This window comes from Dicentrarchus labrax, unplaced genomic scaffold (assembly GCF_905237075.1).
Source record: "Dicentrarchus labrax unplaced genomic scaffold, dlabrax2021, whole genome shotgun sequence".
NCBI classification, from domain to species: domain Eukaryota; kingdom Metazoa; phylum Chordata; class Actinopteri; family Moronidae; genus Dicentrarchus; species Dicentrarchus labrax.
The window spans coordinates 22,693,843-22,714,279 of NW_026136705.1; the positions used below are offsets into that span (position 1 = coordinate 22,693,843).

Sequence of the window (20,437 nt, forward strand, 5' to 3'; positions counted from 1 at the left end):
CCACCAGTTAAACTCCTTTTCAACAGGTTTGACAAAGTGATCTCAAGCCAGCTACACAGGCCTCACTCTCTCCTTTACTGATGACATTATAGTTGGCATCACAGCTCCTCATCAAATCTAAACTGTCAAAGATACATCACTGCCCTTTTCCTCTGCCTAGCCCATGCCTCATTGTCACTTCCTAGCATGGACATAGGAATGCCTCTCATTGTGAACCTAAAATCTGTGACCACTGTCTCTAATGGCCTGCTCACATTAATCGGCCGATTAAGAGGATGTTCCTGTCAACATGGATGTCATCACCCTGGAAACATCTTATAATTAACAGACTATACATTTCATCATTATTTTTATAATTGTATAATACGAATGTGTTTACTCATGCAGTTCATCTTTCTCATTTTATTCAAAGAACAAATGCTGGTAATAAAAACCTGACATTTTATATACATTTAGCCTATTCATCTGGAGATAAAAAACAAACAAACCCTTGTGCCTCATTTTCTGAGTCACACATTAAGAAACACCACTTTTACACATAAAGGTCACAGACTAGAAAGAAATTAGGAAAGTATTGAAGCGGTAACGTGCTTGTGCTATTGTCGAGACTGAGAGGATGACCTTCATGCTGACAGCACTATATACAAGACTGCTCGCTTATCATCTACTTTCTCTTGCCACGGGGAGCAACAAGCAAAAATGTCTTAATCAAACCTAATTGGGAATCTGGTATTCTTCTGGTAAAATGGTGTCTAGCTCGTAACTGCAAATGTTGACTCATACAGTGCAGTGTCCATTTAAACTACTTGTTTGAACATAGTTTAGGGGGAATGATGGTAGGTGTATGTTTCCCCAACAAGTTTAAAACACACTGGATGAGGAGTAGTAACTGCAGCTGTGTGTGTATGTGAGGATGCCTAATATGTGGGTTTATGTATGTGTACAGTATATGTGTGCACTTGAAAATAAAACACAAAGAGTTCAGGAGCTCATGGAGGAACAGCATGAGGGGGATGTCTTCTGGTTTGAACTGTTTTAGATTTAGTGTTGCCTTCGATGGCTTCACATTGGGTTGGATCATTGATTTTTATCCAGCTATGCTCTTTCTCTTCCCTAAATCCCTGTGTGCATTTCTTCTCACTATCCTAATCTCCCATTGTGCTTCTGTCCCCCTTTGCTGTCTTTCTTTCTTTGTCTGGCTCTTCCCTTCTCTATGTCTACACATTTGCCAGTATCGTAATTTCATACTCTACTCTCACTTTTTTGGCTTGCTTCCATTGAGTAATGTCTCCTAATATCCCTGGTATTGAGCCACCGAGAGATGCCTGTGATTTAATAGGCTTTGACAGGTTGAGGATAGCGTCCAATAACTTTCATTTATGGATCAGGCTTTCATCCTTTTATGCTGACCTTTTCTAATTATTTTAGCCAAAAGTTAAATTGCTGACCCTGGTTTAATTAACAACTTTTAATTACGCAATAACAGGCTGTTTTCCGTACAGTGGTTGCTGTATCAGCATACAAAGAGGGATGGGGCCACCATATTGTTTTCAATTCTATAAGAAAGCTCATTCATCAGTTTTATTTATGCAGTTACCACGCACAAAAAATCTCAGTAGAATAAAAATCATTTTGAAATTCCTTTTGTTTCCCAGTTTACACAGTTCTGTCAGTTGTTGAATGAAAGACAATTGAAGAAATATTACAAACAATGGTCAGACCACACTGGATATTACAGCTTTTGGAAGAAGAGCCTGGAGAAAACAGCATCCATTGTATTTGTTTACTGCCAGAGTTTCCATCAGAAACTGCACCATTCACTATATGCCAACCAATTCCCCCTTGTAACTGTATCATTTTATTCTCATTTAGGATTTTCTGTCTTCCATCACACTATGCTCATCATATGTTGCATGTTTGCAGGGACAGATCTAAAAATTACATTTGACAGAATCTGACACCAAACTGTCCACATGCCACCCCTCTTGATCCGCCCCTGCATGTTTGATATGAATGAAAAGGAAAAATGTAAAACCCCATAGTGGTGCGGATGGAGAGATGTAAATGATTCATTCTGGATAGCCCAGGGACCTTTCCTGCCCTGCCTGTGACTAATAGTTAGGTGGATTCACAAATTACTCACCCATATTTTGGATTGTGGGAATAAATAAAATAAAGAATAAGGAAAAGTAACAAATAAATTCATAAACCCTGCCACAACATTGTGATCTAATGTTTGACTGACACTGCAAACTGTTAACTTAAGCAAGCCATTTTAATTACACAAGAGCATAGTATTGTATTTGGAACAATCATATGGGTATATGTAGTGCTGCAACCCCATTTAAAGAGCAGTATATGTTTGTTGGCAGTGGAAAACTTAAAGGGGGTGTTGAAGGAAGTAACCCTAGGCAGGAGTCTGTACAAAGAGGTGGGATTTATTAACAAATATGTTAATGAAACTGAGGAAAAAACAAATCCTTGGAAGTTAAAAAAAACTGAAGCTGAAGAAAAAATACAAGAAAAAAGCAAGCTGCCACCTGCTCCCTCACTGCTGACTAGTGACAGGCATTTTATCTTCTCAGGGTCACTTAACTGAAACGTACCACCTACTCAGGTAACACACAGGGTGAGCCAGGCTGATTCAAAGCAGTCAAATTATATTAATACTAATGATACAAACCTGCTGTCACTAACCTTAATTGAGCAGATAATCTACATCAATGTCACAAGCAGACCAACAGGAAAACAGTATACAACACCACAGTAAAGGTGATCCCTTCAACAACACAAGGCAAGGAGGCATTTAGTGGAATGTTTAAAGATCTGGGCAGGTGTAACACAGCAAAGATAATTTGCTAACACAGTGTTTTGTTCAATTCTGAGTTTAAACAAATCTCACGTGTTCTACCTTGATTCTTGGTTTATCGTCCAGGAAAAGCTTCGAGACAATGTTTTAACTGTTCATAACTCAACTCTGTGTTGGCTTATCTGTAAACCTAGGTCATAACTAAGATAGTGAAAAAAGTGATACAACTGAGTACACTCTGGATATGAATATATTAAATGATACAAGGTACAGAAAATATTTCCTTGTTCCTCGGACTCATCTTTAATGTTGTTACCTGTTCAAGGACTTCATAACAAAAATACACTATAGTTGCTTGCTTATTTTTATTATAAAACAAGGAAAATTTGACTTTAATACCATTCCACCTCAACCTCACATTCAGCAGTATTTGATAAGTCTTGGGTTTATAACCTTACAAGCCAAGGCCTGTCACCCTGCATTTGTTTTGTTACTACTTGCTCAGCATCTCTGTAATGCATGTGTAATCCAGGACTCCGACATAGTAGGTCACACAGGGTTTTACCTTAGTGCAAGGAAATACCATTCCTTGCATTATTTAAAAGGGTTAAAGTCCTGATGTTCTGGGTCACTGTTACAGTAATGCAGTTTACTACTGTATATACAGCGCTGTATAGTAGCTCTACAGTACATTCACAGGAAGCTGATTGTAATAGAAGCTGTAACATTGACTTCACAAGTACAGCAGCTATGCACCTTTTCAATAAATCATAACGAGAGTAGGGTCACTCAGCCGTTAAAAACAGAGTACTACACAGAAGCATTTTTACCATGATTAGCTGCTTGAGCTGTAGCATGTGTGCGACTGTAGATTTCTCTCCAGGAGACAGCAAAATTTGGAATTTTATTTCATGTATTGTACCTGCCTTAAAAAAGCTTTGAGAGAGAGCTCCAACACAAATTAAGACAAACTTGCACTCACCAATACATCCTCACACATGCATGCTAAAAAAACAACATCCCTGTTTGGTTTGGTATACACTGAGAGGGGAGTGAAAGGCACATTGTGACTGTTTCAAGATTTCACACAGTTGCTGTGCACTCACAATGAAACTATCATTTCATTACAGCATCTCAACCAAGTACCAGTTATATTTTCTGCACCGATGAGCCACATCATATGGACAGAGCCACTTCCGCTCTCTATCTCTCTTGCTATCTGTGCCCATCAGAGCCCATTTTTAGAAACTGCACACATCCTCTGGAGTGTGGATGGTTTCTACACATGAGCTTGCATGGCTTATTTATTTAACTTATCTTTAGATGTCCTATCCCTGTCCAGGCATACAGTCAGCTGCAGCTTGCTGTGTACTGCAGAAGTTTCAAGACATTTTTAATTGGACACCAGGAATAACATTAAAGTGGCTTTGAACTGTGTGGTATCAAAAATTCATCTGAGACATATTTAAGAGTGGAGTAGCCTTCTCAGCTCACAGGGGAGAGCGAGAGGCAGGCAGTTGTTCAGTGGGTTTGATTTGTTGGGCCTATTTGTGAATGTGTGTGTGATCTTTTTGTATGTCCGTGCAAGCATGTATATGTGTTGTGTTATTATGCATGTGTATGCTAGTGTCTGTGGACATGTGTTTACTCTACACCACCAATTGTTGCCTATAAATATGCATTGAGCTTACATACATTTCCTCTTGTAAACTGTGGAAAGAGCCAGGTTTCCCCAGCCATGCACTGTAAAAGCTGAACTGTAAGGGGTTTTCACTGGACACAGTGCATCACTCCTTGTGTGATTACTGGACTAAAAAAAGTCATATTTTTTGGGGCAGCAATTTTACTATTCATTGTGAACAAATTAGGTCTGTTGCAACATCTTGTGGTTTTAAGGTGCTGTTCTCCTTCGAGGTTTGTGAACACTGTCATCGTAAAAAGCCGTCTGTTCTCATTATAGATGTGAAGCCAGTCAGATAAAAGGATATTTTTGATAACTGTTAGTGCTTCTGCTTGGCCTTTAAAATGTATGTCACAATGACAGTGGCGTTTATTACATATTAGATATAAATATTATAATTTATAAGTTATAAGTTTTTCCAGGTATGATGTTTCATAGAACCATTCAGAAGTAACAAAAAAAACTTATTATGATAATGTTTTACTCAAAGCAATATCAAAGCCAGTGTTTTATCTTGCTCCAAAGTCCTCCTTTGCCCATTAAAACAAATCTACTGAGACATTATTTCATAAGCTTGATAAAAAGGCCTAGAGTCAGATTTGGTCAGGGAGATATGCCAGAGTCCCAGTCAAATAGCTATAGTATTGTATTGCTATCTATTCTGATGCTATCATGAACAATTTCATTTATTTTTGACCTGCCAACGCTCCCAGACTTTGGAATCTATGAGAGAAGCCTTTGTGCTAGCGTAAAATACGTATTGTCACAGCCATAGTTTTTCTTTTTTGTACTAACAATTATGCTTGTCGTGCCACTAAGGAAATAAGGAGCTAATTTCCTCTTTTTATAGTTAATAGATATACTGTATATCTTCTCTGTGAACTATTGCAGAGAATGTCTTTTTTCATCTTTCATTTTCACTCACTGTCTTCACTCTTTTAGTTACTTTCATGCTGGATGGGAATCAGTACCATCTATCAATAACCTTAGTATAAAAGCAAAGTGACGCAGAATTGAATAGCCAACCTATATGCTGTAAAAACATTGAAGTTAAGTGGATTTGGTGACTATTCGAGTGTAGTTGTGTGTAAGGTCCTGTTAGCCACCCTTGGAGATGCTGTAATATACATTAAACCTCATACAAAGTGTTGAATGGAACTAATCATAGATCATAGATTTTGCTTTCCTGTGCTCTGCTTAAATTGTAGAGCTTCTCCCAAGGTGCCAGAGGAAAGGTCATGGGATCATTAAAATCAAAAGGTTTTATCTTGTTGCGATATCTGATCATAGATCCTGAGAAGTTGACATTTTCGTGTGGGGTGGAATGTGCAAAATAGAAAGGGTTCATCCTCCAGGGAGAATGGTTCTTGTACATTCAATGGCAATCTCCCAAACATTTTTATATATTCTGTGTACAAATGGAAATGTGGCCCTCCATGGTGGTGGCGCGAGATCAGGGGGTGACCAATAAAATTAGCTTTCATCCTTTAACAATCTGCTGGGACTTACCTTTACATTTTTTAATCCCAAGTAGGAGGTTATTCAGTCACGGTTTTATCACTTAAGGAATGTATCCAAAATTAAGTTATTTCTGTTTGCCCCTGACCTGACCTGCCTTGATTTCATCCCATCTCGACTAATATAATTTCCTTATACTCTGCACTTAGTAGACAAGCACTTATTTGTCTGCAGTTGATTCAAAATGTTGTTGCCAGGCATTTGACTGGAAGTGAGACAAGACAATATGTTAATCTTATTTCACCATCTCTCTATTATATAAAACATTTTGATATTTTATTGATTACATATTATGTTAGGTGATGATGATGATGATGTGATGTGATGTGATGTGATATGACTACCCAAAATATACTATACATGAAGGTTTTGTGCATGGTTTTTCAGGGGATAGAAAAAAAAGATAGTATACTGTTTTTGAACGCAGTGAGTACCCAACTCCACTTTCGTCAAAAGGAACAAGAGATGTCAGAGTCTGAGGGTGTTAAAAAGCAGCCACTGTAGAGTCTGCTTTAATAATTCAGAGCAACTAAATAGGTCACACAAGTATTAATTAAGCAGAGCAGGGTATGGGGGAGGGAGAAGAAGAGGGAAGGTTGAGTGAAAGAAAGATGGACACATAAGTAGTTATGGCAGAGAAATAAGCGAGAAGAGTGCAATCAAATGGAAAAGTGGTGGGAGAAAAGAAGATAAAAACAGAACAAGTTAGAGAAGAAGAGTGGGGGAGAAAAGGAGACAAGACCAGAGGAGGAAGGCGGTATGGTGTAACGGTCTATATTATTTGCACTAATAAATGGAGCAGCGTGGGAGTTCCCGGCCCGTCATCACCGCCATCCCACACACATATACTGTACATACTCACGCAAATCAAACATGTTAATTCATTTTCTAGCTGCTAAATCTCCCCATCATCAGAATTTGACAGAGTAATGGTCACACACACTAATGCAAAAGAGTCAACTTCCACGCATGGAATCAAATGAATAGCTCACGCAAGCTCAACTAACATGCATGCAAATCCCCTTTGCAGCAAACATGCAGTTGTAACAACTGTTGCAGCATCACACATGATTGTATGTTAAGTTACTGAAAACATTCACGAGAGTTCTTTAATCCATCTCCTGCTGTTCCCTAAATACCACACATGCACGTTGGGAACAACTGAACAGTTTGCAGTATTTGGTTGTTTATCTTGAGGCAGTAAAATGTGTTGGAAGTCTTGGCCTCCTGTCTCTCAGCTGAGTAAGTTCAAAAATCATCGTGATGAGCTGTCAGAGTTGAGATAATGTATCGCTGCTAGCAAAATATAGCATTAGACCTACAAGAATGAACATTGTGTCACTTCTCTATCAATATTCTCTATTAACTAATTTGTAGCGCTACTGAATGATAAAATTAAAAAAGTAATAATACAATACATGTTTTAAAACAATTGTGTCTGCTGTACTGTATCTTGCTATGCTGGGCTATTTTACAGCCATGGCTTAGTATTATCTGTAGGATTTTGCGGTCTCTTTTGGGATTGTTGTGACCTAAAATTCCTAATTTAATGGCAGCTTTTCTAAGGCAACGTGTTTCAGTCAGAATAACATCACTAGAAGTTTGGTGGCTTATAGATCATTGTTTTGCGGCGGGACTGCTATGATTGGTTAAAACAATGATTTTGAAATTTGCGGAAAATTTGCAGTGATTGGACAAAATTGCAAGGTCCCAATGAATTCACAGGGATTGGTTGAATTTACATTAACTGTTTTAATCTCAACATTGCTTCTTCCTGGAGGGACTGTATTATGATGTACAGGAAGGCCTCAAAACAATTTCAATACTATTGAAAAAGGCATTCAAACTGATTCAGATTCAAATGGTGATAATATAAGCCCTTTTTTATATATTACTCTGTAAATTGCTGTTTTAATTGAGTATTGCATAGTTTAAGCTTGGCTTAGTTGTGAATCACCCTTCTAAAAAGTGCACTAACCCCAGCTGTCTCCTGTCTCTCCTCATCTCCTTCCTCTCCTCTCTCTGAGACCAATACTCTTATGCCCTGAAGTCAGCAGACATGACAACTGCGCCAGGGCAGACAGTAGGCAGTGGATTATGCAAGAGCCAAATTTCATGGTCTAATGAAGATTTTCTACTTTTCTTCTTGCAACAGTACTTGTCTTCAGCTATAACTACAGAGTACCATGTTACTCAATCATTTATTGCTCCTGTCTACTGGCCGCTTTGCTGTCCATGTCTCCACTGATTTGGCCAAAATGAGAGCAAAAGAGCGAGTAGATTTGGTTCAGATTAATATTGATGGACTTGCTTCTTGTCCCTTTGCAGATTTTTACTGGGTTTTAGTGATGAAAATGGATGCAAAGCCTAGTTATTTAATCAGTCTTACTCTTGGTATTTAATTATTTAGTTGCTCATGGAACAAAACATAATAAAGTTGACTCATATATATTTAGTCCCACATATAAGGGGTTCCCTCAGCTACTATGTGGAATGTTATACACTCAACTTGATTTCATAATTTATAGTTTTAACAGGCCTTTTCATAATTGAGTTATTGTCAAGAATACAGTACCAAGAAATAAGCATGTGCTTTTGCTCATGGGTACTTTAGAAGCTGATGCTGAGGTGCACTTGAATAAGGGATGGTACTGCATAGTGGCCAACTATATACTGTGGTTGTACTGTTCAGCTGAAGTGTGTGAGTACTTATGGATCTCAGTCTAGAAAATCTGTTAAAAGAGTATTTACAAGGTATATGTCATGCTGAACTATCACCATCGAGGGTCAAGTAGAGTCAAGGGCACACAATAATAATAATAATAATAATAGTAAAAACAATAGGCTGCTTGTGCTGGTACCCTTTCAAACACCCGAAAATATTTTTGAACCACCCACATCAACTGAATAATTATGAGTTGCTACTTGACAGTGTCATAACAATTAGATGGCAGATTCACTGACTTTCATTCATTCTCACCAGTCTAATTTTGGAGGAGGATTTTTCTCTTAATATACAAGATGCAGAGGTAGTTGCAAAAAAGCAACAATATTCATTCAGTAAATGCACATACACAAAAGAAAGATATATGCCATCCTTTTCTTGTAGATAACTTCTTTTTTTTAGACTAACCAAATCAAGTTTTAGATTAACCGAACCAATTTACTGGGTATACTGTCAGCAAAATGTAAAATGGTGACAAACCTAATCGGGTGCCAAGTGATTAATTAACTGGACTGTGATCCAGATGGGACATGATTATGATGAACATACATACAGAATATTAACATCCCTTAGTAATTCCTGTTCTCTGTACTCCATCTCAGATGGTTACACTACAGATGACATTGAGTTCTACTGGCGAGGCGGAGACAATGCCGTGACGGGGGTGGACAAGATTGAACTGCCGCAGTTCTCCATTGTGGATCATAAACTCATCTCCAAGAATGTCGTCTTCTCCACAGGTAATGTGAACAAACGGGCTGAAATACATAAATCACGGCAGTAATAAAAGAGACCAATTTAGGCTTAATTAGTCAACTGTACGAGGTTGAACACACAACCAGCAACACTAATACAACCTTATGCAATTCAGTATTATTAGCTCTGTAAATATTATCTTATTATCTATTATCTATCTTATAGCATACAATAATTTTCCGAAATGCAAAATGTTATGTAAATGCACAAACATGCAGTGCATGGAAAACTAGTGCAGTCCTGGGAGACAGAAGACACCATGACTTATTTAACAGCAATAAACAAAAAGAATGCTGTCTGATACAATGAAATATTCACCTCTACTGCATTTTCATATTCATGAATTTGTCATGCAAGCGAGTAAATGTAAGCGGGACAGCAGTTCTACTGAATACCGTTCCTGGGTACTGTGCTGAATGAAAGCAGAACATGAATGCAATAAGAGGGTAGAGAGCGCCAATGAGAGGACTCAATTTGTCTGCAAGGGTCACACATTTCACATAACCCTATTAATAACATAATGCTTCCTGATGAATGCACAATGTTTGTATGCATGTGTGTGTGCCTGTGTTTGTTGTCCATTAATATGAATGCAAGTAAGTCTACCAAAGTGTGTCCCTTCACTATGTGCCTGATGAGAGATATGGCAGACGGGGGATTCCCTTTTACCATGCTGGCTGTTGCGATATGGAGAGACCGACCTGGGGGTCACTCAGAGATGCAAACGTCAGCACAAGTGCTTGGGCATTTATCCAATGCAAGAGTCATGTTTCACACCAAGGATGGGCAATGTCATTGTTGTCCTTATGAATAATATATATTCACTGTTGCACCTACGTCCTGTCATTTTCTACCCAAGCTGTTTCCTCACTTCATAAAGAAATAATTCAGTGCTTCATGCTCACATAACTGAAATAGCAGATCTAAGTGGTGAAAGTCCAAGAGAAGCTGAGGCTGGTGGATTTTTGCTGCCTTCATTAAAAAGACTTAATCTTTCTCCTGTGCCCAGCTTCTGTTTCTGCAATAAACTGTTTATTTCAGTGTTTTCTATCTCTTCTTGTGGTGCCTTTCCCTATTCAGTTGTAATGCAACCAAAATATAGCCAATTCCCTAAGGAGAGAAATATGTGTGCTGATACAATTTGCTATTACCAAAACCCTGCTGTGGGCTTATTTCAAATAGAGCATAGATAAGCAAAAAAAAAGCAGGACCCTCAACAGACAAGCCATCAAACCTCTTGCACAGGCAATAGCGAACAGGTAATTCTGGAGAGCGCTGATGCTTCAGTTCAGTGAAGACAGCAAATATGGCTTTTTACTGAGTTCTTCTGCAATGGACAACCCAGGGATCGGAGACTATATGACTGGATGGGACTCAGTAGTCCACATTGTTGATGTGATGATTTACAGTATGGAAACCTAATGTTGATAAAAAGCTTGGAAGAAGAACTGCTAAAGAAGTACAGTCTACATTTTAAGATCCCTTGCATAGCGTATCATAGTAAAACATAGTAAAACCGATATAGTGAAAAGAGTGCGAAAGCCCGCATATGTAGGCGATGGGTGGATGGATTGGTTGCTTTTAATCATCAAAACAACTTAACCTTTTACTAATAATATGTTGTGCATAAATTTAACCATAACCTTACCATAGATAGGGCAGATCAGAAATCATCTGTTTTTTTTACACCTGTTTTACCTGTTGTGTTGTTTTGGCAGCAAAACTTCTTGTTTTAACTTATGCTGAGGTCTGAAAACATCCCAAAATATTCACTTTATGGGAGATCTCTAAAATAGCATTATCAAAAAAACATAAAGTCCTGGATACCTGGCAAATACATCACCCAACACTGCATCTACTTGCTTTTTTTCTTCCCCCGTCCCATCTCTGCAGGTGCTTACCCTCGTCTGTCCCTGAGTTTTAAGCTGAAGAGAAACATTGGGTACTTCATCTTGCAGACATACATGCCTTCTATACTTATCACCATCCTCTCCTGGGTCTCCTTCTGGATCAACTATGACGCCTCTGCTGCCAGAGTGGCTCTAGGTGAGGCCTGCAATACAAATATAGACAGATAGGCGGGATGGTTGAAACAGGGGTGGACATTTCAAAGAAGATTGTACTGGCACTGAAATCAACTCACTAGGGAAATCCGAGAGAAAGCAATTCATGGATTTAATTTTTTTTCACTTCATAGCATTCATATTCACATCATTCACTTGAAGGGCAAAGGCAGGGAACATTTAGGGTATCAAATGCACTTTTCACAGTCCTTCCAAAAAACGCATTGTTTTTTTGTGATTGTTGCGGGCAAAAATCCTTGATTATGCGGCACGTTTTCTTAAAAAATGTGATGGAATATGCGGGAACTTGCATAAACTGCGGCTTCATCGCGGCGTTTGCAGCTTTTCGATGATGTTCACGTCGTGTAATTACGTCACTTCATTACATCACTTCATTACGTTCCCATGGCAACAGGGGAAAATGGCTGCTCTTGTGTGAAGTAAACACAACATTTTTCAACTTTCTGCTAAGATATATGTGACTTTTTTTGCAACGAAAATGCGGCCCCTGCATAAATATGTGGACTTTGGCTGATTATGCATTGAATTATGCGATCGCATAATCACGTTTTTCTGGAGGGACTGTTTTCAGTGCTGCAAAGGCCATGACTTTTCATTGTAAAGATTCATATTCATACAGTTATTTAAAATTTTCATCTTATCTTTTTACCTTCATAAATTAGTTAATTAATTACTGTGCTTTGTTATATTATATGATATATTATGACTGTGAGTGTTAACAGGGTCAAATATCCATCCCAGTGATTTGTTTCCACTTTGATTCGAGAGCCTCTGTGCTTTTCTGGAAGTCACAATTTCACCCCGTCATTCTCGATTATGTAAACCCCATGTAGCCTGTGAGGTTTGTATTGAGGTTCCAACTTATTCTGTGTTTATTGGAAGCTCCCTGTCTTCTTTTCACCCAACTCCACCCACCCAGCTTCATCCATCCTTCTACCCATCCCTCGCTTTAGTCGACAAGGCAATTTTGCTGATTGACGACTGAGCTGCATTTAGTGATCCGCGGGGAAGGCATGCATGGGATTTAATGAAAAAAAAAGTAATGCTCCATAATGGAGGAGGGTCAGCAGAGTTGGGAAATGTTCGGTCACCCCCCCAGTCTACACTGGATTCAGGAACCACTTTACTCTGACCTGCTTTCAGGCATTAAAATGGACCTGTAATGGCTGAATCACATGGCCACTGTGCTGCAGAAATCCTTTGTTGTTATTGTTAAGCTCTTGCAGCAAATGCCTGGGAAAATTGCCTGAATCCTATTTTGAGCTGTCACCTGACAGCTTTGTAACAGCTGTATAATAATTAAGTAATTGTTTACTGAGGCTTTAATAGAAATTGCCTTAAATAATCACACTGTGTGTGCTTTCAAAGTAGAATATACAGGTGCATTGGGGTGGATTCGTGAGCCCTATAGGAGCTGAGAACACAATTATTTAATCATATTTAAGCTTTAGAATCAGCCGCTTATATAATTCCTGCATATAGATAATACCATAGACACACACTATAGTCAGCACACTACATCCAAGAGCCAGTTCTAAAATGGCAAAAATATTAAATTAAACTACTGCTAGCTAGGGGTAGCGTGTCACTCATAATAAGCACAAACTCAACACATTGATATGCACAGTCAATCCGACAGTAACTATCCCCACAGCTTGCTGGCTGAGGCTTTTGAAAACCGTCTACAACTTTTCTCAGTAGGAGTTCTCCACTAATGAACAAGACCAAGGTTGACATTTGAATTTCAAATTGCTGCACTGCTTTAGGTGCACGTCTTTTAGCTCGTCTCCCAATGCATAGTTTGAAGTCGTGGGGGTAAGCCCCTCAGTTCCATTGATCCTGACAGGCTTAATGAAGCACAGACATGGTAACAAGTTGATCACAAAGGTGTCTTGCAGTTGGAAGGATTCAAACTGCCACACACTGAACTTAGTTGTAAGTAAGTAGTAGTGGTGCAATTGATTTCATAGACACATATATGCCAATGCCAAATATGTAGTTTATAAAGCAGAACTAACTCTTATTTTGTTATTTTAACATTCATGACTCACCACACCATTTCTGTTTCAATGTAATGAATGTGGTCTTTCTCCACCAGGTATTACCACGGTGCTCACCATGACTACCATTAACACCCACCTGAGAGAAACCCTCCCCAAAATCCCCTATGTCAAGGCCATAGACATGTACCTCATGGGCTGCTTTGTCTTTGTCTTCCTGGCTCTGCTGGAGTATGCACTGGTAAACTACATCTTCTTCGGACGGGGTCCTCAGCGTCAGAAAAAGGCAGCTGAAAAGACAGCTACAGCCAACAACGAAAAGATGAGGATGGACCAACACAAGGTAAAAATAGCTTAGCTTGCCTCAGTTTGTAGACCTGCATTTTAGTTTCATTTAGAACCCCCCACCCCACCCCCCAAAAAAAGGAAAAGGAAAGAAAAGAAAAAGCTCTAGATTCACAGAATCAAACATTTTCTTTTCTTTGCCATGAAAATTGTATTATTCATAAAGCTGTCTAAGGAGCTCAGAATAATGACTCCAATGGAGGGTTGACCTAATGTTTCCTGCCTACACTGTGCCAATTTAAGCCAGGCTAATAACCTTTTACTATGCCTGTTGAGCTGAAACAGGGTGAAAGAAGGTCTCTGAGCCACTTGGCTGTTTGTCTTGAAAGAGTTGCATTAGCTTTCACAATTTTGCTCCCAGTTAACATGAGCCAAATGATTACTAGTAGAGATGCAAAATGGCGTCCATAACACGGATATACATGGACATGCTGATATCAGTTGAATACTGAGTAGAATGACATTAAGTTAAGGCAAAGGATGAAAATTAAACTAGATTTGTGTTTTTAATAATTTGATAACAAGAGGAAACTCCAGTTAAAACTGTGTACTGCTGTTTGTGACCACAAGCATTCTGTACTTACTAGTGAACACAAGGATTTAGTTAATTTACTTATAAAATGTACATTGTTGCCAACCAATATCCACCGAAACAAATAAAACCTCCTTCCACTAGTTTTCAGTAACCATGTTGATGCCATTTGCTTGCAGTGGCTGGTGGGGAATGTAGTTGGCAGAGATGATACTCTGTATGCAAGAATGAAACAAAGGGATCTTGATGGTCATGACTCGATGTGGGAACCAATCTTTGTGGATGACGCAGCAATCGGACTTGGCGATCAAAAGAATAAGGTACCACAAAATACTACTCTTTTGTACACACAACACAATCATATTATGCATATATGTATTTGTTTTTGGCCACCTGGCCAAAATAAGGCCAATATTCTTTGGTTGGGTTAATCTTCACCAACTGCTGAGGGAAATATCTGGCTCATTAATCACAATTAAATACTCCATTATGTTTACCGGCAAGTTGTTAACTTTGTCTCTCTGCTGTTTGGTGCTAGGAAGGTAAAACAAAAGCCATAAACTGAAAGATGCTAAAATGGTCCATAGATCATGATAACACACATAATCTCATAAATAGTTAATATATTCTGAAGTAATATATCTGTAATATACTGTCTCCACATTTTTTTAAACATTATTTTCTACTTTTTTATTATTTATTTAGTAAAATGTTATTTATTAGAGAAAAAATGTTGACTTGACTATTTTCCTTGGGCAGATGGACCCACATGAAAACATTCTTTTAGGCACCCTGGACATCAAGAATGACATGGGCGTGTCAGAGCTGGCTCTGGGTCTCAATGACCCACGAAATACAATGCTGACATATGACAGCTCAACGCTACAATACCGCAAAGCAGGACTGGCCAGGCACAACTTTGGAAGAAACACGCTGGAGTGCCACATGACTCAAAAGAAGAGCCGACTACGGAGGCGCGCTTCACAGCTAAAGATCAACATCCCAGACTTGACTGATGTAAACTCTATTGACAAATGGTCGAGGATAATCTTCCCAACTGTCTTTTCCTTCTTCAACATTGTTTACTGGCTTTACTATGTCAATTAAAAGAAAAAAAGGACATCGGTGAGGGCAAGAACAAACAGCAAAATATGTTGCTCATTTCTTGTTTGTATCTGGTTTGTTTCATTTTTTATGTAATCTCGTAATACTGGACTGAATTATTATATTCAGGACAAGATCCATCATATCTTGGAATACCACATTTGCTGGCTAACACGTGAAAACCTTATAAAAGAGAGATTACAAACATATAAGGTGCCTGTTCCTGAGTAGTTGTTTAAAATTTTAAATATTTTGTGAATTGTGAAACATTTTTTTAAATGTTTGTTTGAATATTTTTTATGTTTTTATCATGTTAGATTTACAGCATACACAATTCATTGCCAAAATATCATATCAGTTAGATACAAACTGACAAGCTGACATATATAAATGGCCGATACTTTCACTGACACTACTTAAAAAGTGCTGAAGCAAGTTTCAGGTCAACAGGGTTTTTTAAGATAAGTTATGTCATAAATGTATTGTTACTGGAATTAATTTCCTATTAATATTATAGAGGCCTAAAGTTAACAATGTGTAATATTATGTAATGGGAAAGACATTTCAGATCAACCCTTTTCTACTTTAATATATTGGGAGAACTATTTGATTTATTTCTGAGCATTTTCTGAGTTCATAAACCATTTTTATGGTGGCATTAACTATTAAGAACTAAGATCATTCCAAAACCTCCGGGTTTTAACTCAGATTGCACTTAATAAGCTTGTTGAAGGGGAAAATACATACTGGCATAATGTATAGAGGCTTAAGGCTAATACAGCCAATTTGGATTGTCAGTATTATGTTCTGTTAATGGTGTCTGTTCAAAGAGAGTAAAGAACAAAAAGAGTAAGACAGAAATATGTAAGAAAGAAAATCTCAAATATCTGTATTCAGCCAAATTGGCTTTACTTATATCTTATCATAATTATTAATATTGGATTTAATCCCAAAGCACAAATACATGGTATGGGGACTGTATCTGAGTAGTTTAGTCTTTGAGCAAATATCACCTAGCATTTATTATAGGGATAATATGAACTACAAAATTCCCTTGCAGCTCTCTAATCTCACTTTCTTGATATATATTCTACATATTTACAGTACCTTTAAAAATGTCCACAACTGCTGACAAGGCACTTAATGGACACAATAAATTATTTTAATGACTCCATTGATCCATCGAAAGGCCAGAATGAATTAAAAGCACAAAAATCATCAAATGTCAGCTTTTGAAACCATTATTATATCATCTTTTTATGCAGATGATTTATTTATTTTTGTTACCAATGAGTCGTCCTATTGTAACTGCCTCCCAAACCAGATTAGGATATCATATTATAGGTTCAAAACCTCTTACTCCTGTATTGTTTCCTGATTGAAAAATAGGTTGATGATCATAAAGAACATAGACGCAATTCCAAAATGAATTTATTACAGATACTAATGATGCTGTGCTTTTGACTGTATGTACACAAGCTAGATTTTATAAAGGTTTTGCACACAAGTTCTTAAAAGCCATAGAGGCTGTACCATAGTTCTTCTAATACCTGGTGCTTATAGGGGCTGTATATAGAGGAACTTTATTAATATGACTATGATCACATTTTATGTTTCGGTTACAGCGAGGTTAAAATTTAAGAATACAACTAGGGCTGCAATACACAAGTGTGTCATGTCCCCCTCCCCATAGATTTGCAACACTGTCAGTTTGAATGAACTCTATTGTTATGGCCTGTGCACACACAAAGTATGAAATCATTCAAAGAGTGAAATGCAAACATAGAAAGGAAGAGAAGGTAATTAAAATCACACTTAAATGAGAACTAGTAACTGGAGCCTTTGTCTCCTTTGTCTCACATGCTTATTTTGAGTTCACCTAAAACAGCAAATATAATTTATGATTTTAAAGGGATGATTTCTCCTGGTACACCATTCATTTTGTTTGTGGAGGTGTGAGTGAGCATTCGTATTCTAATTGTTTACTTAAAATGTAGCCATATACAGTTATGTCTCACTGCATGCTCTGTACAGTAGTAATTCCTTGATATTCTGTTTCTGTCACTTTCTCCTTTCTCTCTGAATTGTTTCATTTCATTTGTGCTTTTTGTGTTTAATTCACCTTACAAATGAGCATACATACAGTACGTCTGTAATTAATTTATAAAGAGTATGTCTGATTGATATTGCCAGTATTTATGATGATGTTAAAAATATTTACATTTTTCTATCAAGCATTTACTCAACAGTTGTGACTGTTTTAAGAATGACACAATGATGCATTTTCACAAGCACTGCCCAACAACTGAAATGTAAAATTTGGTTGAACATTTTGCATAGTTCTACCTTACAATAAAGTCCAGTTCACTTTGAACATTGGACGTTCACCTCACTGTTGTTTACATGTTCCTCATCAAAATTAATTATTTTCACATTGTGTTGATAGAGGTACTGAAAACTGCACATAGTATATTGCTTTTTATTTTGTTTTTTATTGTTCTGGTGATTACGTCAACAATGTTCTTCTTCAGATCTTTCTTGTTTTTAATATACCTTTCTTTAAGCAATTTTGTTTATTTTGTAAAGAAACACATATCTGAAGGGATCCAGATAGATTCTGACTTCTACTAGAAAACTGATTATTGGCATTGTAAAGTTTTCTATGGATGATTATGAGTTGAACACAAATTTGGGATCATGTCCCCTAAAAACATATTTAAATCATTATGTACATATCAGTATATTATTAATCAGGAACATATTATTACTGTAAATAAATACCTATGACCTTTAAACAGAAAATGCAAAAGGACCTTTTCAATATCATGTATACTGGATTAAGAGAATGCAAAAGCTGATTTATTTTACAGCATCACTTGATCACTTTTTGTTTCTTTTTGTTCTATTTGTCAAAGCACATTTCTTTTGTTTTGCCAAAATGTAATATGTAATCATGAATGTAGTTGATATTCTTTTGCAGCATGAATTTGCTGTAATGTGTCAGCAAACGTATAACAATTTCTTGTACCAATGATCAGCTAAATACAGCTTAATGTAAACATCTTTATCAAACACACACACACACACACACACACACACACACACACACACACAGTACGTACATACACACAAAGGGTCAAGCGATAGCAAGGCTAGTGAGGCCTTTGTATCAGCATCGAAAGTTAAACATCTCAGGTCAGCACAATTCACACTACTAAGGACACTACAACCACAAACTACAACTTTAAACCCAAGAATTGTACATTACCTAAGGAAAAGTACTTTAGTGAGCTTGTTTCAGATGTTTTCTCTGTAATTTGTTTTATCTGTTTAACACAAGTCCCTTAATAGTGTAAACAGTACACATATACACTTTATCTAGCATTGGCAGAATCTAAACACCTAAATCCACCTCAGCCATAGGAAAGTGTCAACCTACCCAATATAACTTAATAACCTGAGATAAGCTATATATATATATATACACACACACACACACACACACACACACACACACACACACACACACACACACACACAGTTTAATCTTCAGAATAATACTGTATGTAGAATGATATGGTGTATTTGAGTGTGAGAGTGTGTGGTGGATGTATGTTGGCCAGACAGTAATGTGTTTCCAAAGCACAACAGAAACTGGCAAGAAAGGTCTGCTTCATAAGTTCTACACTTTGAATATGTGGTTGTACTTCACAGCGCGTTTTTGTTTCATATATTTTTATACTTCTATACTCTGTGTAAAAAAATAAAACTGCGAACACTGTTGCTTGGCAAAACCTTGTAAGTCCAATTTTGGCAATTTTCACATTTATACTATACAGAATGATTACATGTGTCTTCTGGGGATTCTGAAAACTCAATGACATGTATGCTTACAAAATCGTTCATGATCCCTTGTATAAAGTTATAAAGTCTACATGGTTGGACATGGTTGAAAGTGGCTTTTGTTTTTTAATTCCCGGAAAGTAAAGGTTTTTGGAAATGCAAGGTTTTAATCAGACAACAGAGTCTTCTCTGGAGAGCAAGGACAGACTGACATCCTATAGCCTAAATGACATATCTTGGTGACAGTGTATGTTTGCACACACTCACAGAAGAAGCCTTAGCCTCCTGCTGCCCTGGACTTCACTCCAAGGAGCATCAATCCTTCTTACCCTCTCAACACCCTCCACCTTGAGAAATCCTTGTATGTGCCACCCACGAGAACATTCCCAGAAACCCAGAGCTGAACCCTTCTCAAAGATAAGCCCTGTAAAAGTCAGTGTCTGTCTTTATGGAAAACCTATGGAAATGAATACATTGTCAATAAATATTGTATACAGTTCTAAATCTGTGAGTGTTTATTATTGCAGGAAACTGTTTACCAGTTTATCAAAGTTCCTTACTAAAAGGACTGGATGTCCCCAAAACCTCAACCTCACAACACTAACACAATTAATTGGGGTCTTTTGTTTGAGTCTCAGCCGACATATACTAGTTATTTATTTGTACAACTGGAACAAACACCATGAAACTTAATTCATATATAAAGTTACAGTGAACTCAGTAAGTGAACCAGTTTTGTTTTAATGAAATGGCATTAACCCGTGTAATATGGTACAGATCACATTCTTACACTATTTTTCTAAAGAAATTGTTGTACTTTTATGTGATTTGTGGATTTAATACTGACAGGCAAAGTTTGTTTAGTTTTCAGACAACTTTATTCCAAAGCTCAGTAGCTACAAGGTCACTTTTATACTTGCTGGCAATGTAAATTTTCCAAACCACTGCTCATGCATTTGCATTTCAATTTTAAGGCGTCACATCAGAGATCAGTAATACACATTAAACTGTCTAGGGAAATAATGCTTATTGGGAGTTGA

The 20,437-nt window shown here is 37.4% G+C and overlaps 1 protein-coding gene across 1 annotated transcript in view; it reads left to right on the forward strand.

The window, feature by feature from the left end:
- The window catches only part of LOC127364292 (gamma-aminobutyric acid receptor subunit beta-2), a 63,036-nt gene extending 43,135 nt beyond the window's left edge, over positions 1-19,901 (forward strand). Inside the window, exons 6-10 of the mRNA XM_051401706.1 lie at positions 9,336-9,473; positions 11,383-11,535; positions 13,672-13,916; positions 14,630-14,770; positions 15,210-19,901. Coding sequence (XP_051257666.1) covers positions 9,336-9,473; positions 11,383-11,535; positions 13,672-13,916; positions 14,630-14,770; positions 15,210-15,557 — 1,025 coding nt within the window. The 3' untranslated portion in view covers positions 15,558-19,901. The remainder of the gene's footprint in view (positions 1-9,335; positions 9,474-11,382; positions 11,536-13,671; positions 13,917-14,629; positions 14,771-15,209) is intronic.
- The last annotated feature ends 536 nt before the right edge of the window (positions 19,902-20,437 follow it).